The sequence below is a fragment of the Silurus aristotelis genome (assembly GCF_946808225.1).
Source record: "Silurus aristotelis genome assembly, chromosome: 1".
Taxonomy (NCBI): domain Eukaryota; kingdom Metazoa; phylum Chordata; class Actinopteri; order Siluriformes; family Siluridae; genus Silurus; species Silurus aristotelis.
In genome coordinates this window covers 37,759,521-37,777,769 of record NC_139574.1, presented here as the reverse complement: position 1 = coordinate 37,777,769, position 18,249 = coordinate 37,759,521, and the positions used below count along the sequence as shown (strand labels likewise).

The window sequence follows — 18,249 nt, the reverse complement described above, 5'->3', positions numbered from 1 at the left end:
CAAGCCATGTATTTAGTTCTTTTTTTATTACCAATTAGGGCAGGATCCATCTTCAATAGTTACATCCATCATAGGATGAATCATCTTACTGGCTGAGCTTCTGAGCTTGTGTTAGCCAGTGTTTCAGTACGTAAGCTAGCAAATGTGTGCGAGAATGAATAAATGACTGAATGTATTGAAGTCCTCTGGACTACATAAAATGTTATACAAATTGTGGAAATTGATAGAACAAAACTAAACAAGCCACAAGTACAATAACATTGCAGTTACATCAGAATAAACAGTTGCTCGATTTACTCACCACAAACAATAATGAAGGGTGTTGGTGGCACTTTCTCCATCTGAACATCCTCTGCAAGGCTTGTCGTCTCAACACAGTGGAACAGAAGCTCTTCCTTCTCATCAAAATGAGCCAGTAAAAGAAGCAGCATCTCAATGACTTCTTGGGAGCAACCACTGGACTGACCTCTTTCAGTCTGAAGCTTGAGAAAAGCGTTCTGGACTCGTTTGCTTTTTTGTGCATCAACATATCTCAGGAACTTTAACAGACGTGCCCCTTTTTTGTCTACATTGGCAAGGAATGTTTCCATCAGATTCACACCAGTCAGCTCTTGGAAATGTGCTGGCATACCAACTTCATTGAAGAGAAAGGGCCTCTCTTGGCATAGTTTCTGGATACCTGCCCCTTTGTTGAGGTCTTTACGCTGGGTGTAATAGGTGCACTTGACTAGTTCTTTCACAACATCTGTACTGTAGTTCTTCTTAAACATCTTCATTTCTTCTTTTTTTTTTAAGCTGACTCTCCACAGTCTCCGAGAGTGGCAAAAGCTTTTGCTCCCAGCTAATACATCCATAGGTGTCTTGAACACTTGATTTTTGTTCGGTAGGTAGTTCGTCTGTGTCGTCATCATCTGATGCTGCTTTACGCTTTATAACCTTTGATGTGCCGGGTCGCTTGACATTTTCAACTCTTTCCTGAAGTTGCTTCACCAGAGAATGATATCCTGGTCCAATACCTTCGCCATCGATCACATCTTGCAGAGACTTTGGATACCTGGCCACCATCCTTTTTGCTATCTCTGTTATGTTGTGTTTGGTTGGATTCTTGCAAATCTTCATCACTTCAGAGACCACGATCCTTACCATTTCTCTTCGTTGTCTTGCACTAGGTCTTTTCTGTCTTTCCAAGTTCTGTATTAACTCCTCAGGGAGCCTCTGCCATGGTATTTCAAATCGCTCTAAGCAGTTTGGTATTAATGGTGTACAGATTCCTGAAGATCATGTAGAGGTGGATGACGCTGGTGAAGAAGAAATTGATGGTGCAGAGGGAAAGACAACCAGTGGAGATGAATGCACAGATTTTGGTGTTGAAGTCCCGGAGACTAAAAAGAAGATATGAAAGTATTAAACACTGAGTAATGCTTTTTCTGTTTTGCTAAATTACACACTGTATAGATGCATTTGGAGACATAACAGATTGCATTTTAAAAAATGTTAATGTTGAAACAGCCCCCTATTGCATAATAACAACATTTATTTATTCAGGAAATAATGATGACCACATCATCATTAGACTTATAAAAATTCATATTCTAACCTAAACACCATGTTAACAAGTGTGCCATTGGGTGGTGTGGTGACATTGTTCTAAACTCACTATTTTGGGTCCAGGCAGCAACCAGTCTTCGGGCTTGTATGGGCTTTAACACTGGCAGCAAATCGTTTTCTGTGATGTACTTTAAATCATCTGCGGTTGTCGTACCAAGTGTTTTCAAAGTATCTTCAACAGACTTAACAAGTTGATCAGAAAGGTCCGGAAGCACTCCTGCTATCGCATCCCCTATGTTCTTTAGCAGCTGTGATTCAGCCATATCTGTAAAGACACACAAACAAAGAGTTTGGTCTCTGGTCCAATGAAATTAAGGCATTCAGTCTGACAAGATGCTGTGCTTCAGTGGAATAATCTGGTAACCATTTTTCACATAAGATGACAATGGCCACAAGTCAGTCAGTTCACTGACGAGTCTGCACTCTGTCTTTTTTTTACTGAGTACATGTGGTAGTAAAAAATAAATTCAGCATCATAAACTCTCATGAGAAAACGAAGAGCTGAATCATCCTTAACAAAAATCAGCAGAAGTTCACCAAACTCCACTGACTCATCATACTTCATGACAAAAAAACTGGCCCTCCCTGTAAGGAAGGCCATTGTACTGAACATCAACTGGAATCTTTGTATTCCTTTCAGTAAAACCAAAATGTAGGACTGCGTATTTAACTTGCTCACTGTAAAGCTCCAAGTAAAATGGTGAGCCATATTTTATTTGCAATGCTGGAGGACTGACTGACCCAGCAGAAAGGAAGGCCTGGAACATTTGATGTCTCTCTGAAAGAGTCAAGCACAAGTTTTTGAAATTTTTCAGATGCCTTGTGCATCTTTTGAAGTAACTGTGTTTGCTCTCAAAGCGAATCGTCTAAAGCCTGATGAGAGGGCCAAATTTCAGGATTAGCCCTGGATAATGTCGTAAGTAATGGTGTTTAGGTTTTAAGTTGGTATTAGGAAACAATGCCTTCCTGGTTTCCAAATATTATTGGATGAGAGCATCCAGATAAGTAACCTGGGCTTTGGAAATTTGCTGAGCACAAATTAAGTCAACGATGTCCTTGAGCTGCAACGTTAACTACCAGACATCATCTTGAGGGTTCTGCACTTTGTCTCCAATTATGAGAGGTAAAAGTCTCAAGAAGTTCCAATTTTGAACAGCTTGTCCACTAAGTTTCAAAGTTTTTGGTCTGACCTCACGAGGCTTGAATAAAGAATCTGTTCATTTGTATTTAAATTGCTTGATGCGCCTTTCAAATCGTTCAGGAGTTCTGAAAAAACTTTGTCATGGCCAAATTCCTTAAAATTCAAGTCAAGTCAAGTTTATTTGTATAGCGCTTTTCACAACAGACATTGTTTCAAAGCAGCTTTACAGAAATCAACAGTTAAGGTGAATGGTGTGCATTTATCCCTGATGAGCAGCCGTGGCGACTGTGGCAAGGAAAAACTCCCTTAGATGTTATGAGGAAGAAACCTTGAGAGGAACCAGACTCAAAAGGGGAACCCATCCTCATTTGGGTGACATCAAGAGTTTGATCGTAAATCTTTCAACAATACAGAACACTGGAGAACTAACATAAGCATGGGAGTGTGTGATTATAGATAATGTTCTTTCCACAGTCTTTATGGTTATAAAACTAGGAGCTACTGAGCAACTCATAAAATAGCTCAACATTTGTGATCATCACAGATCCAACACCAGCTTCTCCATGCCAGAGCCTTTAAACACTGCAGGAGGTCCAATGTCAAAACTCCACACGTGAAGTGGGATCCAAGTGGCACTGGTACGTCTCTAGATGGTTCGGGATGTTTGCGAGTTCGGCATCTACTTCTTTAAAGGTCCATAATCTTCATGAGGTGGACTGGACTGGTTAGATACATGGGAGCCAATCCATTAAGTGCTTTATATGTAAGAAGTAGTAGTTTGAAGTCTATTCGAAACTTAACAGGAAGCCAGTGTAGGGACGATAAGATTGGGGTTATATGATCATATTTTCTTGACCTAGTAAGAACTCTTGCTGCCGCATTCAGAACTAACTGAAGCTTGTTTATTAATGATGCAGGACATCCACCTAGTAATGCATTACAATAGTCTATTTTGTATTTTTTAGTCTATTAGGTGAAGAACGCATGGACGAGCTTCTCTGCATAAGATATAGATAACATGTTTCTTAGCTTAGAAATATTTCTAAGGTGAAAGAAGGCTGTTTTTGTAACTTGGTTAATATGATTATTAAAAGACAAGTTGGTGTCTAAAATAACTCCCAGGTCTTTTACTGTTGAACTAGTAGATACAGAACATCCGTCTAAATGCAGGTTGAGATGCTGGAGCTTCTGTGTACTGGTTTTTGGGCCGATGAGCAAAATCTCCATATTATCAGAATTTAATAGTAAAAAGTTATGGGTTATCCAATCTCTTATTTCTATAACACACTCAGTTATCCAAGCTAATTGAGCTGTATCGTCTGGTTTTGATGAGATATATATGGGTATCATCAGCATAACAGTGGAAGCTAATTCCATGTCTTCTAATAATATTTCCTAAGGGAAGCATGTATATTGTGAAAAGCAGGGGTCCTAGAACTAAACCTTGTGGCACGCCATAATTTACTAGCATTTACCTGGATAGTTCTCCATTTTAATCTACGAAATGGTAACGATCGGAGAGGAAGGATTTAAACCAGCTTAATGCCTGTCCCTGAATGCCGATGTAATTTTGTAAGCGACCTAGGAGGAGATCATGATCTATAGTGTCGAATTCAGCACTAAGATCTGGTCAAACTAACAGCGAGATGAAGCCTTGGTCTGAAGCTAAAAACAAGTCATTAGTGATTTTAACTAGGGCAGTTTCTGTGCTATGATGGGGCCTAAAACCTGACTGAAGCTCTTCAAAGATGTTGTTCTCTTGTAAGTGGGAACATAACTGGGCAGCGACAATCTTTTCTAAAATCTTAGACATAAATGGGAGATTTGAAATGGGTCTGTAATTCGATAGTGTGTTTGGATCCAGATTAGGTTTTTTAATGAGGGGCGTAATAACTGCTAACTTGAGGGATTTAGGGACGTGACCTAAAGATAGTGAGAAGTTAATAATATTGAGAAGAGGCTCACCAGCTGTATGTAACACTTCCTTCAATAGATTAGTTGGAATGGGATCAAACTGACCTGTTGTTGATTTAGCTTTGGTAATAACATTAAAACAGTGTAGTTGTGGAGTTGTAGGTGAGATTGTGTCAGGAGATGCTGTCAGAGGTTGGACCGCCACAATTGTTTTTCTAATGCTATCAATTTTTTCAGTGAAGAAATTCATAAAGTCCTCACTACTAAACTGTGATGGAACACATTTTTTAGATCCCTGATTTGTAGTTAATTTAGCTTCTGAACTGAAAAGGAACCTGGGATTGTTTTTGTTGTTTTCTATGAGTTTGCTCAGGTGTTCAGCTCTAGCAGCTTTTAGCGTCTGTCTGTAGCTTTGGGTGCAAGTGATCTAATGTTTAAAAGACCAAACTTTAGAACTTTTTGGTGTTTGCTTATCTGGCATTTTTCAGTTTTAACTGCAATAAGATTATTTCTGGATCTTGTGTATTTAATTCTTGGTTTTACTACACGAGGAATAGATACGGTTTCTATAAACTGGGCGCTGCTCCAACTCTGCTGGGGTGCAGGCCATCAGGGCGGAAAAACCTCGGACGCTCTCAGAAACAGTTCCAGTTATCAATAAAGAGAAGTTTCTGCTCTCGACACCATGACTGTAACCATTCATTTAGTGCAAAGAGTCTACTAAACTTCTCAGCCCCTCGCTGGTAAGTGGGAAGAGGTCCTGACACTATGAACCTCGTTGTGGGTGATGTGCTGCGTACCGTCTCCACCAGGATCCTGAAATCCCTCTTTAAGATCTCTGTTTGCCTCAGCCGGGTGTCGTTTGTTCCGGCATGAAGAACAACCGCTGCAAAGTTCTTGTTCAGGGTCGCGGGTACCTGCGCAGCGACATCGAGAACACGAGCACCAGGAAAACAGCGAGTGTGCACCTTACCTTTGTCTCCGGTAGCGCGGACATGCCGGACGATGGAATCTCTAAGAATCACAGAGTGATTTGAGTTCACTGACAATGTTCTTATACTAACAAATGAAATTGATAACAGTATGATTTTTAACCCATATTGATTATTGCACATTTTTAAAAGCCCTCTGTAACAACCAGCCAAAAATATGCCGAGCCAAGCGATTAGATCAGCCATAAACAATAGTATTTCAAATCAATTTTCAAGCGAAATGATTTCATAAAATAACTATGCTGTCACTTTTACTCAGCTCTTCTATTATTATTACTCAAGTAGTAGAAAATCTACTGCCCACTGGATCCTGTTTGGTCCAGATCTTCCAGTGGAGTCTAAATCTAGTGTGCAGCCAACAGTTCACCTGCTCAGTAATGAAGTTGTTCCCATCCACGGTTTCAGGAAAGAAAATCAGCCCAGCTCAGTTTAGAGTCCCTCTATAAGGCCTCCACTTCCTTTTGGCTCTAAAGTGAAGAAAAACACAGCAATGACTTGAACAAAAAAAGAAACTTTTTCAACTAGTATGACAAAACACTTTCCTTTTTTCAGTCATATTCTATAGAAGATCTCACAGCTCACCATTTGTCTGCAGAGAAGGTGCAATATTTCTGAAAAATAATATGCCGGCTCTTGCCACAGGAAGTAGTGGTTTGCTAAATTCACTGGAATTCACAAGAAATCAACAATTAAAAACAAACACCAACTTCCTTTCCAGCAAAAAATGTATATGTATAGTCTCAAATGTAACTGTAAATACATTAATAATTCTCTCAAAGAGATTCCTCCTTCCAAAAGCACAGGATTAACGAGCACCGCTATGTACTGCCATACATAAGGAATGTCAATCGCCATATCATCTGCTATCTCGAGGGTTTCTGAGAACCTGTGTAAACAAGGATAGGTAAGAAAATGGGGGAAAAGAGAGCAAAAAAAAAACACAGACAAAAGTCTTAATAAAGGATTCTGATTCTCATAAAATTCTCTAAAAAATGACCAAATGTAAACGCAAGCGTATTCATAATAATGCTAACAATAACCCCATTGGGTGTAAATATGTCATCAAGCTGTGGACATCTCATGATGCAGACAGTAGTGTCTCTGGCGCTAGTGGGAGACGGAGCTGTGTGGTGCAGGAATTTCACTCACCCTTTAAAAAACTGAGATGTGGAGAGGATCCCAGCCTGCAGCAGCTGATTGAGCAGATGACCCATGTGGTCACGTGTGATCTGGTTTCGCTCCAGCGTGGTCTCCACACCCACCCGAACAAAAACGTACAGCATCCCGCCCTGGTCCAGTTCCTCCACGCAATGCAAGGCCTCCTGCACACGAACCCACCACGATTATGTGACGCAGTAACACGATAATAACCGATGTGTATTCAACTAAATGTGATCATAAGAGACTGCATGAGATCATTACTTTGTAATCATTTATGTGTAGAAACTCCTCGATAATGGATTTAGAGCGTTTCTCCATTTCCTCCTCTGATAGCGCAGGCTTGTTTGTAGTCGAGTCTGGCACTGCGTCGAGTTTTACTGAAACACAAGAGACATGATGTGTCATGACTAAAAATGCTGATGCATTAAACTGAATTAAGTTTCAACAACAACACCTACAATCACAACCTGCTTTGAATTTTTTCACAACATGAATACAGGAGAGAGCTAAAAAAGGACACAGACTACATTTACTACAGACTCACCTGATGCTCCGGATGTGGCTCTAGCGCTAGTTTCTCCATTGCAGCCGTTCTTCCAGCTCAGCTGTCGTCCCCCGAAATTCCGTCCCAAATAAATCTTATCATCTGCTGGTAACTACACACAAACACAATTCAGTTTAAATAAGAACGCTTCTTATAAACCTGGTACAAAAAAGTGTACTGTAATTTCCGGACTATAAAGTGCACCCTTATATAAGCCGCGCCCACTGAATTTTACAAATATTTGTATTTTTAACATAAGCCGCACCTGTCTATAAGCCACAGGTCTCTACACCAAGCTGCAAGCAGCTATTTTGCCGTTGGCTCCGTCTCGTGTATTTTTGCTTTCGGAAGAGCGCTTTTTTCCCTGTTTGAGAATTTGAAAGCAGTGCGTGGAGGACATTCCCACCAGAACTACGAACACACAGTACATTAACCACATTAAGGGTACGTAATTTCTCTGCTATGGCGAACATCCAGTTCATTCAGTGTGTGAAGTGTGACATGTTTAGTCAGTCTCTCTCCGTTGTTAGCGATAATTTTATCTGTAAGAAGTGTAAGCTAGTTTGCTCTTTGACGGAGAAGATCTTAGCATTAGAGGAGCGCATCCAGAGTCTAGAGAGAAGTAGTGAGTGCGAGAGCAGTCCAGGTTCTGCAGGGGAAAGTCTGGATGCCCTAGGTGAAGTTAATATTCCCCAGACTCCGGCATTAGAGCCCTCGCAGCGGGGCGAATGGGTGACGACTCGGCAGGATATTCGCAAAGCCAAAGCTAACGCCAAGGCTCGCCCACGGGAGCACCATTCCTCTCCGCTTCACGTGTCCAACAGGTTTGCTCTCCTCAGTGAAGCACCCGCTGAGAAACCTGAAAGAGCTCTGGTTTTAGGAGACTCCATTCTGAGGCACGTAAAATTAGCTAGACCTTTAGGGGCACCAGCAGCACAGGTCATGTGTATACCGGGAGCCAGGGCGCCGGACATAGCAGGTCAGCTTAGATTCTTAGGAAAGCACAGGTTCTCTAAGATAGTTTTTCACACAGGAGCTAATGATATACGCCTTCGACAGTCAGAGGTTACTAAGAGTAATATTATAGAGGTGTGTAAATTAGCGAAGGTAATGTCCGATGCTGTTATATGCTCTGGCCCCATCCCAATACGACGTGGCGATGTAGCCTACAGCAGGTTATGGTCGCTGAACTGCTGGATGTCCGAGTGGTGCTCCAAAAACAATGTGGGCTTCATTAATAATTGGAGCATTTTTGAGGGCAAGGCTGGCCTGTTAGGGCGGGAAGGTGCTGCTCTCATTTCTTGTAGTATAGGTCATAGTCTCAGAACAGCACTAGTTAACAAGTGACTGTCTAGAGCCAAGGCCAGGGAGCAGACAGACAGGCTAAACCAACCGTCTGCTAGCTACACAAAGTCGTCATTTAGGATCCACCGAATTGAGACTGTGTCTGTCCCCCGAGCGAAACCAAAATATAGGAATTCTCAGAAAGTCTGTTTTAGTAACCTGATTAACATAAAATTAAATAGGACTGAACGCACAGCCAGCACCTCTGATCTAAAGATAGGATTGCTGAATATTAGATCTCTCACGTCTAAAGCGCTAACTGTAAACGAAATTATTACCGACCAGGAGTTTAAAATAATGTGTTTGACAGAAACATGGATTAAACCAAATGAATATTTAGCATTAAATAAAGCGAGTCCTCCTGGGTATAGTTACATACACCAACCCCGTCTAAATGGCAGAGGAGGCGGAGTTGCAGCTATTTATAATAATAATCTAAGCGTCACACAAAAGACTAAACACAAATGTAAAACATTTGAAGTTCTTTACACCAGCATAAAATATTCAGTGTCTGAAAGCAGGTCCAGTCAGACAATTCCACAAATTATTATGTATAGACCCCCAGGGCCCTACTCTGATTTTCTCATAGAATTTGCAGATTTCATCACAAATTTAGCTACTTCTCTAGACAAAGCATTAATTGTGTCAGGGATTCACCCTGCCACGCCCCCCTCTGTAGCTGTCAGGGATTCACCCTGCCACGCCCCCGTCTGTAGCTGTCAGAGATCCACCCTGCCACGCCCCCCCCGATAGCAGTCACGCTGCTTCCCAAGATTACCGACAGCTGTGGCTCATGAAAGATCAGACTACATAAACTCACGTTCTTGAGTCACAGGCTGTCGGTCGTTATATTGTCAAGCTGGACAATCGCGTGGCTGCTCGACCGCCGGCTGTATATGCGAATTCCACTTCCGACTTGGATTACTCATTGCCGAAGGCTTTATGGATTATGCTTGGGACATTCGAACTCATAGCGGGCAACGCGTATCGAGCGGATGTCTTTGTTTGTTGTTTTCAACGGCTTATGAGTGTTTTTGTGTTGTACGGTTGTTAAAAATAAAAGGACAATGATCGGACTATATCGGCTTCCGCGTCTGCAGCCTGACAGAACGACCGACCTATACCGAACGCGGATTCGCCATTCCGCGATTCCGACCGCAACGGATCGGCAGCTGAACCCGGCTTCGGATTTCCTCCGGAAACGCAGTGCCGCTTCTCGCGGTTCAGATCCACAGAAGCCGGATCATGAGAGCGCGGCTGCGCCACGCCCCTCAGAGAGCGCGAGGGGATTACCGGCTCGCTACTCGGGGAAAAAAGACGAATTGGGCGGATTTCTGCAAGGCATCGGCGAGTATGTGGCTGTTAACATTTCCCGGTTTCCTTCCGAACGAGCCAAGATTGCCCTCTGTATTTCCCTCCTGTCTGGAGAAGTTCTTGCCAAAGCCAGCTCACTATGGAGCGCCAAAGGGGGCAAATTCGGCTCACTCGCCGAATTCAGCGGGCTGCTTCTGGGGAAGTTGGGGATAGAGGTGGTGGATCTCCACTACAGTCCCCTTGAGGAGGAAGGTGCTCCATTCCAAAGTTCTCAAGAGCACGCGGCTCCGTGCCGGATCTCCCATGAGCCTGCAGCTCAGCCCCAATGTTTTGATGAGAGGGCTGCTTCATCTCAGGGTCTCTACCAGCGTGCTGCTGTGTTCCGGGGTTCTCGTGGACGCACCACACCATCTCCGAGCGTCGGCGAGCACACCATGCCGTCACAGAGCTTCTACAGGCGTGCCGCTCTGTTCCGAGGTTCCCGTGGGCGTGCCACGCCGCCACAGTGTCTCCAGGAGCGTGCTTTCCCGCCACAGAGTCTTCACGAGGGCGCCGCGCCGCCACAGAGTCTTCACGAGGGCGCCGCGCCGCCACAGAGTCTTCACGAGGGCGCCGCGCCGCCACAGAGTCTTCACGAGGGCGGCGCGCCGCCACAGAGTCTTCACGAGGGCGCCGCGCCGCCACAGAGTCTTCACGAGGGCGCCGCGCCGCCACAGAGTCTCCAGGAGCATGCTTTCCCGCCACAGAGTCGTCACGAGAGCGCCGCGCCGCCACAGAGTCTCCAGGAGCATGCGTTCCCGCCACAGAGTCGTCACGAGAGGGCCGCGCCGCCACAGAGTCTCCAGGAGCATGCTTTCCCGCCACAGAGTCGTCACGAGAGCGCCGCGCCGACACCTCCGGTCACAGAAGGCGAAGTGACTCCTCCGAGTCCCTCTCCAGACGACGCCCCATCCCAGAGCCCCTTCCAAGGCGACATCTCGCCCACGGAAAGCTCGGCTCCGCCCCAGGACCTCCAAGAGAGCTCCGCCCAGCTCCAGGTCCCTCCAGAGAGCTCCGCCCAGCTCCAGGTCCCTCCAGAGAGCTCCGCCCAGCTCCAGGTCCCTCCCGAGAGCTCGTCTCCGCTCCAGGCTCCTCCCGAGAGCTCGTCTCCACCTCCGAGCGACCCCACGAGCTCGTCTCCGCTTCAGTGTCCCAAAGAGAGCTCCACTGATGTCGTGGACCTCCAGGCGACCCCTTTTCCGCTGTTGGATCTCCAGGCAGGCTTCACCTCATTTCCAGGCTGCTCAGTAGGCTCCGATCTGCTCCTAAGGGTCCCAAGGAGCGCCCCTACGCCCAGGGGTTTCCCTGTGCACTCACCCCGGCTCCAGGACTGCGAAAGGGAAGTTGAACCGCTGCCCCCGGGTTCCACCGACGGCGACGGCTCGCCCCCAGCCACAGAGTCTCCAGGAGCATGCGTTCCCGCCACAGAGTCGTCACGAGAGGGCCGCGCCGCCACAGAGTCTCCAGGAGCATGCTTTCCCGCCACAGAGTCGTCACGAGAGCGCCGCGCCGACACCTCCGGTCACAGAAGGCGAAGTGACTCCTCCGAGTCCCTCTCCAGACGACGCCCCATCCCAGAGCCCCTTCCAAGGCGACATCTCGCCCACGGAAAGCTCGGCTCCGCCCCAGGACCTCCAAGAGAGCTCCGCCCAGCTCCAGGTCCCTCCAGAGAGCTCCGCCCAGCTCCAGGTCCCTCCAGAGAGCTCCGCCCAGCTCCAGGTCCCTCCCGAGAGCTCGTCTCCGCTCCAGGCTCCTCCCGAGAGCTCGTCTCCACCTCCGAGCGACCCCACGAGCTCGTCTCCGCTTCAGTGTCCCAAAGAGAGCTCCACTGATGTCGTGGACCTCCAGGCGACCCCTTTTCCGCTGTTGGATCTCCAGGCAGGCTTCACCTCATTTCCAGGCTGCTCAGTAGGCTCCGATCTGCTCCTAAGGGTCCCAAGGAGCGCCCCTACGCCCAGGGGTTTCCCTGTGCACTCACCCCGGCTCCAGGACTGCGAAAGGGAAGTTGAACCGCTGCCCCCGGGTTCCACCGACGGCGACGGCTCGCCCCCAGCGCCCGCAGGAGGCGACGTTTCGCCCCCGGGCTCCACAGAACGCGACGTTTCGCCCCCGGGCTCCACAGAAGGCGACGTTTCCCCCCCGGGCTCCACCGAAGGCGACGTCTCGCCCCCGGGTCCTCTTCAGGGCGAAGGATCGCATCCAGGCTCCACGCAGGGCGAAGGATCGCATCCAAGCTCCACGCAGGGCGAAGGATCGCATCCAAGCTCCACGCAGGGCGAAGGATCGCCTCCAAGCTCCACGCAGGGCGAAGGATCGCCCCCGGGCTCCACGCAGGGCGACGTCTCGCCCCCAGGCTCCACAGAGGGCGACGTCTCGCCCCCGGGCTCCACAGAGGGCGACGTTTTGCCCCCGGGCTCCACAGAGGCGACGTCTCGCCCCCGGGTTCCACAGAAGGCGACGTCTCGCCCCCGGGCTCCACAGAAGGCGACGTCTCGCCCCCGGGCTCCACAGAAGGCATTCGAACTCATAGCGGGCAACGCGTATCGAGCGGATGTCTTTGTTTGTTGTTTTCAACGGCTTATGAGTGTTTTTGTGTTGTACGGTTGTTAAAAATAAAAGGACAATGATCGGACTATATCGGCTTCCGCGTCTGCAGCCTGACAAATTGTTGGTGATTTTAACATTCATTTTGATAATCAGGAAGACTCCTTAAGAGCAGCTGTTGTGTCCATTCTAGATTCAGTTGGAATTAATCAAAATGTTATAGGACCCACTCATAGTGGTGGACACACTCTCGATTTGTTGTTAACATTTGGATTAAAAATAAAAAATGTAGTCATAGTTCCACAGTCTGAAGCTATTTCAGACCATTATCTCATCTCTTTTAAAATTTGCCTCAGTCATTGCATTACTACTTTACCACTTTCACGTCAGCTACAGCAGCGCGTTTTATTAACAATCTTCCAGAAATTACGATATTAGATAGATCTCCGTCTGACCCTGCAGAGCTCGACTGGGCCACTGAACACCTAGAATCAACATTACGTTATACCCTAGATGATGTAGCTCCCCTTAAGACCAAAATGATCAGGGAGAAAAAATTAGCACAGTGGTATAATGATCATACACGCACCTTAAAACAGACCACTCGAAAATTAGAACGTAAATGGCGTCAAACAAAATTAACAGTATTTCAAATAGCATGGAAGGAGAGCCTCCTAATTTATAGAAAATCTCTTAGTGCTGCTAGATCAGCATATTTCTCCACCCTCAGAAAATAACAAGCATAATCCTAGATTTTTATTCAGCACGGTAGCAAAATTAACAGGGAAAAAAAGCACTGCACTCACATGCACACCATCATTAGGTACTAATGATTTCATGAACTTTTTTAATAATAAAATTGAAAACATCAGGCAAAAAATCCAGACGGTTAATATAAATCCAAATTATTTTACAAGTAACCCTGTAGACAGCAGTGTAATTATAACAGACAATCAATTACAAAGTTTTACTCCTATTCACGAGAATGACTTAATTTCATTAATTTCCTCATCAAAATCATCAACCTGCATTCTCGATCCCTTGCCTACAAGTTTCTTTAAACAGATAATTCCAGAGGTAATTGAACCTGTTTTAAAAATAATAAACTCTTCCATTAGCACTGGTTTTGTACCAAAATCCTTCAAACTGGCAGTTATCCACCCCCTAATTAAGAAACCTGACCTTGACCCATGTCAGCTGTCCAACTACAGACCAATATCAAATCTCCCCTTCATAGCCAAAATTTTGGAAAAGGTTGTAGCACAGCAGTTATGCTCACACCTACTTATGAATAATATTTTTGAAATGTATCAGTCAGGATTTCGGCCTCATCATAGCACAGAGACGGCGCTAGTTAAGGTGGTAAATGACCTGTTATTGGCCTCTGATCAGGGTTTTGTCTCCTTACTTGTTTTGCTCGACCTTAGTGCAGCTTTTGACACCATTGATCACACTATACTACTTGCTAGACTTGAGAACGTTGTTGGAATAAAGGGAACGGCTCTCTTTTGGCTCAGGTCTTATTTGACTGATCGCTATCAGTTTGTTGATGTTAATGGTGAGTTCTCCACACTCTCTGAGGTAAAGTTTGGTGTTCCTCAAGGATCTGTCTTAGGCCCTCTGCTTTTCTCTTTATATATGCTGCCTCTTGGAGAAATTATTCATAAACATGGTATTGGATTCCATTGCTATGCTGATGATACACAGCTGTATATTTCAGCAAAGCCAGATGAGAGAGATCAGCTTAACAATGTTGAAAAATGTGTAAAGGACATTAGACAGTGGATGCTCGATAACTTTCTTTTGCTAAACTCAGATAAGACGGAAGTACTTTTACTAGGACCACATGCAGCTAGAAGCAAACTTTCCGATTACCTAGCATCTCTGGATGGTGTTTCTGTTTCAGCGTGTACGGCTGTCAAAGACCTTGGTGTGATTATTGACTCGAGTCTTTCCTTTGAGGCTCACGTGAATAATATTACCAGGATCGCCTTCTTTCACCTTAGAAATATTGCTAAAATTAGAAATATGATGTCGTTACAGGATGCAGAAAAACTAGTTCATGCTTTTGTTACTTCTAGATTAGACTACTGTAACGCTTTACTGTCTGGGTGTGCGAGTAGGTGCATAAATAAGCTTCAGTTAGTTCAGAATGCAGCAGCAAGAGTCCTCACTAGATCTAGGAAATATGGCCACATCACCCCTGTATTAATCAGTCTACACTGGCTCCCAATCAAATCTCACATTGATTATAAAATACTACTACTGACATATAAAGCACTTAATGGTCTCGCACCACCGTATCTGAGTGAACTTCTGTACCAGTATGATCCTCCACGCCTACTTAGATCAAAAGGTGCAGGCTATCTGTTGGTTCCTCCAATAATGAAGATTACAGCAGGGGGCAGATCTTTCTCTTATAAAGCCCCGCAGTTATGGAACAGCCTTCCAACCAGTGTTCGGGACTCAGACACAGTCTCAGTGTTCAAGTCGAGGTTGAAAACATATTTATTCAGTCAAGCCTTTAATCAGTAGATTTTTTCTCAGGTAAAGGCTCAGATCTGGACGGAACATTGATATAGAGTGTTTGGTGAACTGGGATATTTGTACGCTGTCGTTCCCTCACATTCACGTGTTCACTCAGGTTTGTTGATGGTGGTGTGGTGGGCCGTCTCTTATCCCAGAGATCCCTCATGTCTGTGTTGCCTTCTGGTTCTCCCTTTTAGTTATGCTGCCATAGCGAGTCTTGCCGGAGTCCAAACTGCACAGTGATTTTAACTCTCATGCAACAATAGGTACACTTAATAATCCATATCCTTCTCTTCCTGTCACCCTCTTCTCTCTCTCTCTCGGTCGAGTCAAACATGCTCCTGAGGCTCCAGTGACACTGTTCCTGCCCCTCTCCCCCCCGTGGATCTTCCCACTTCATCCAGGCCTGCCTGGATTGGACTGTAGTTGATGTCAACAGTCTCCTACACTGACTCAGAAATACACTTCGCTTTTGATCATCATCACTGCACCCTGCAACATTGTATACCTGCCACAAATGGACATTCGGTGTAACCCAGATGAGGATGGGTTCCCTCTTGAGTCTGGTTCCTCTCAAGGTTTCTTCCTTATGCCATCTCGGGGAGTTTTTCCTTGCCACAGTCGCCAGTCGCCACCGGCTTGCTCATCAGGGACAAACTTCATTCCCAAAAACATATTCATTTTTAATCACCGCATTATCTGTGTAAAGCTGCTTTGAGACAATGTTCATTGTTAAAAGCGCTATACAAATAAAAATGAATTGAATTGAATTGAATTTCTATCTTTATATATAGTTATTTAAAGAAATACTCCAGTGTTGGCAGCTCTGTTTATATCTACAGTATTTGTAGTCCATGTGCAATAACTACAACTAAGAGCTAACATGCCTCCTAGTTTATTGAGACGAGCAGAAAACGTTACTCATGACTCGATTACAATGAAAGTCAAAGGTCAGTTGTGGGAAAAAGGAAGGATTATGTGAGATTTTTATGCGGCATTACCAAAAGATAATATTGCATATTGAAGCTGAAGAGGTAGACTTTTCAGCGTCATCTAATGCAGCATATTTTACTGAAAAACTCTCAAGCTGTTCATCTGTAGACAACATAGACAGTAGCAATTAAATCACAGACTAGACGGGTAAAAAAATCTAAAAAAAAAAATTTTGAGGGATTTGAGGTGGAAAGCGTGAGGATAATCAGAATTAGGGAAAACAGATTGCACACATGAGTAAAAAATTGTGGAAAAGGGAAATGATAATAGAGGCAAATATAAGGCGGAAGGCTGGTCAGCTATTAGCCAGAAGAATCTGCTTCCTCTATGAATGCGTGTGTGACTGTTACCTGCAGAGGCATAGGAACGGAAAAGATAATTTCCCACTGGCAGAGTGGGCTTCCGACTCCTGCCAGCTTCTGATATGATCTCCTCCGTGATGTCCTTGTTGTCCTGGTTAGGATCTCGGACAACGATCTTAATGGGAAATAAATAGCACATGATCAGAGATAAATAGGTTCATTACTCAGTAAATGAACCAGTACTGAAACAAAGAGTAAGCACACACACCGTTTTCCTCTTCCTCTTGGTAGATGGATGTTGCTGCAGTGGAGGGACATTTTTACAATCTGATTTAAGTAGTCAGTTTTGTTTTATAGATCGTTCTGTACCATAATCAGGTCCCCAATAATATCGCAGATTGGATACCACTTTTCATTCATTCCTCTTCGTTTAGTTCCCTTAAAGACAGAGTAAGTGATTAAGGGGTTTACAAAATGAGGCAGTTTGGCTGCCGTAAGTAATATCTAAATGAACAGTGTGTTTAGGTGATGAGGAAGTGATGGGCTTTAGTTTATTCTGTGTGAAAAACAGTGTGTGTTTGAACTGTACATTACCAGCATTTGTTCTTCTGGAGAACTTGCAGTAATGTTCACCACCACAGGAACGTAGGTCCCCGAATACTGTTGATTAGAACAACGTGAAAATGTCTGTCACTACATGTGACATCATATTTAATGTTCTCTTATACTTGCTCAATACAGATCTAGAACATATACAGAATATATATTTGTCAATATTTAGTGTAATTGAAGAAATGAGAATGCAATATTTCTGTATGTTGTTGCAGTTTTAAAGTAAACATTCCTACTGCAGTAAACAAACGTCTGGTCTCAACAACGGCCTTCGATTCAATAGTAGACTTACAATGTTTGCATGTTACTATGACAGCATGACATTTGACTATGACGTTTCATTGGTGGATTAAAAAGATTGTTGCACCAATCAGGGATGCTACGTCACAGAGATGGTGATGGCGCGACTCTACATGAGCTCCTGTGGTGTTTCTCTGTAGAAACACACACCCGGGTTAGAGGCGAGCGCCCCCTGCTGGACTTTTGTTCGGTAAGCTTTCCAGTCTATTGATTATTGCTGTTTGTTTCTTGTCTCTCTTCTATCTTACTGTGTACAGGCCACAAATGCATCGTTTTCCATGCTAAGAGCATTCTTTTATTCGTTGTTTCGTTCCCTGGTATTACTCGAAGCATTAGTGCCCCCGTATGGCACTCATCAGTGTTACTGATCACTGCTAGTGATTGGAAGATGGCATCATTTCAGTGACTTGGTTCTTTAGATCATTTCGTTCCTTTGATCAGAGATAATATAAAATGGTACATTTCCAATAAGCAGATACCCATACACACGTCTACATACACGAACTCTGACATTAGTTCCAATAATGAAAATATGACAAGGCAGGGTAAAGAAAAATGATGAGGACAACGAAGATCGTAATGAAGAAGTTTATAACAGCGTAGCAGTGACATATTACACGAAGCACTTTGGGTTTATCGAAGTCAGAAAGAACCCAGAGCAAACTCTGCCCAGATATTTTATATTGTTCTTCCCTTTGAAGTATAGACCGGTGTTATCCTTTAAATGTAAATTAGATATAGGACATCTGTGAGGAAACAAAAGGCTGGGGGATACCATTCTCGGGGCGGAGGTCAGCAGGTGGTAATTCACCAGTATTCGCACCTTTGCTGGCGCCGGCCCCCCAGCAGGTCAGGAAGGGGTATTTGTGTGAATGATAATCACGGTCTCAGATACCTTTTGGTTAGAGATAG

The 18,249-nt window shown here is 44.7% G+C and overlaps 2 protein-coding genes across 2 annotated transcripts in view; both read right to left on the bottom strand.

The window, feature by feature from the left end:
• Nucleotides 1-18,249, bottom strand: part of LOC310724284 (uncharacterized protein) — a 699,798-nt gene that overhangs the window by 105,410 nt on the left and 576,139 nt on the right. The window contains exon 9 of the transcript XR_014533028.1: nucleotides 3,363-3,434. The gene's annotated coding sequence lies outside the window, so the exon portion shown is untranslated. The remainder of the gene's footprint in view (nucleotides 1-3,362; nucleotides 3,435-18,249) is intronic.
• Nucleotides 6,029-16,816, bottom strand: LOC310725113 (uncharacterized protein). The gene is made up of 6 exons (XM_083539745.1): nucleotides 16,694-16,816; nucleotides 16,474-16,600; nucleotides 7,361-7,472; nucleotides 7,078-7,193; nucleotides 6,918-6,977; nucleotides 6,029-6,122 (listed from the first exon to the last, which is right to left on the bottom strand). Exons 1-6 carry the CDS (start codon nucleotides 16,741-16,743, stop codon nucleotides 6,096-6,098), a joined length of 492 nt encoding a protein of 163 aa, XP_083395871.1. The 5' UTR covers nucleotides 16,744-16,816; the 3' UTR covers nucleotides 6,029-6,095.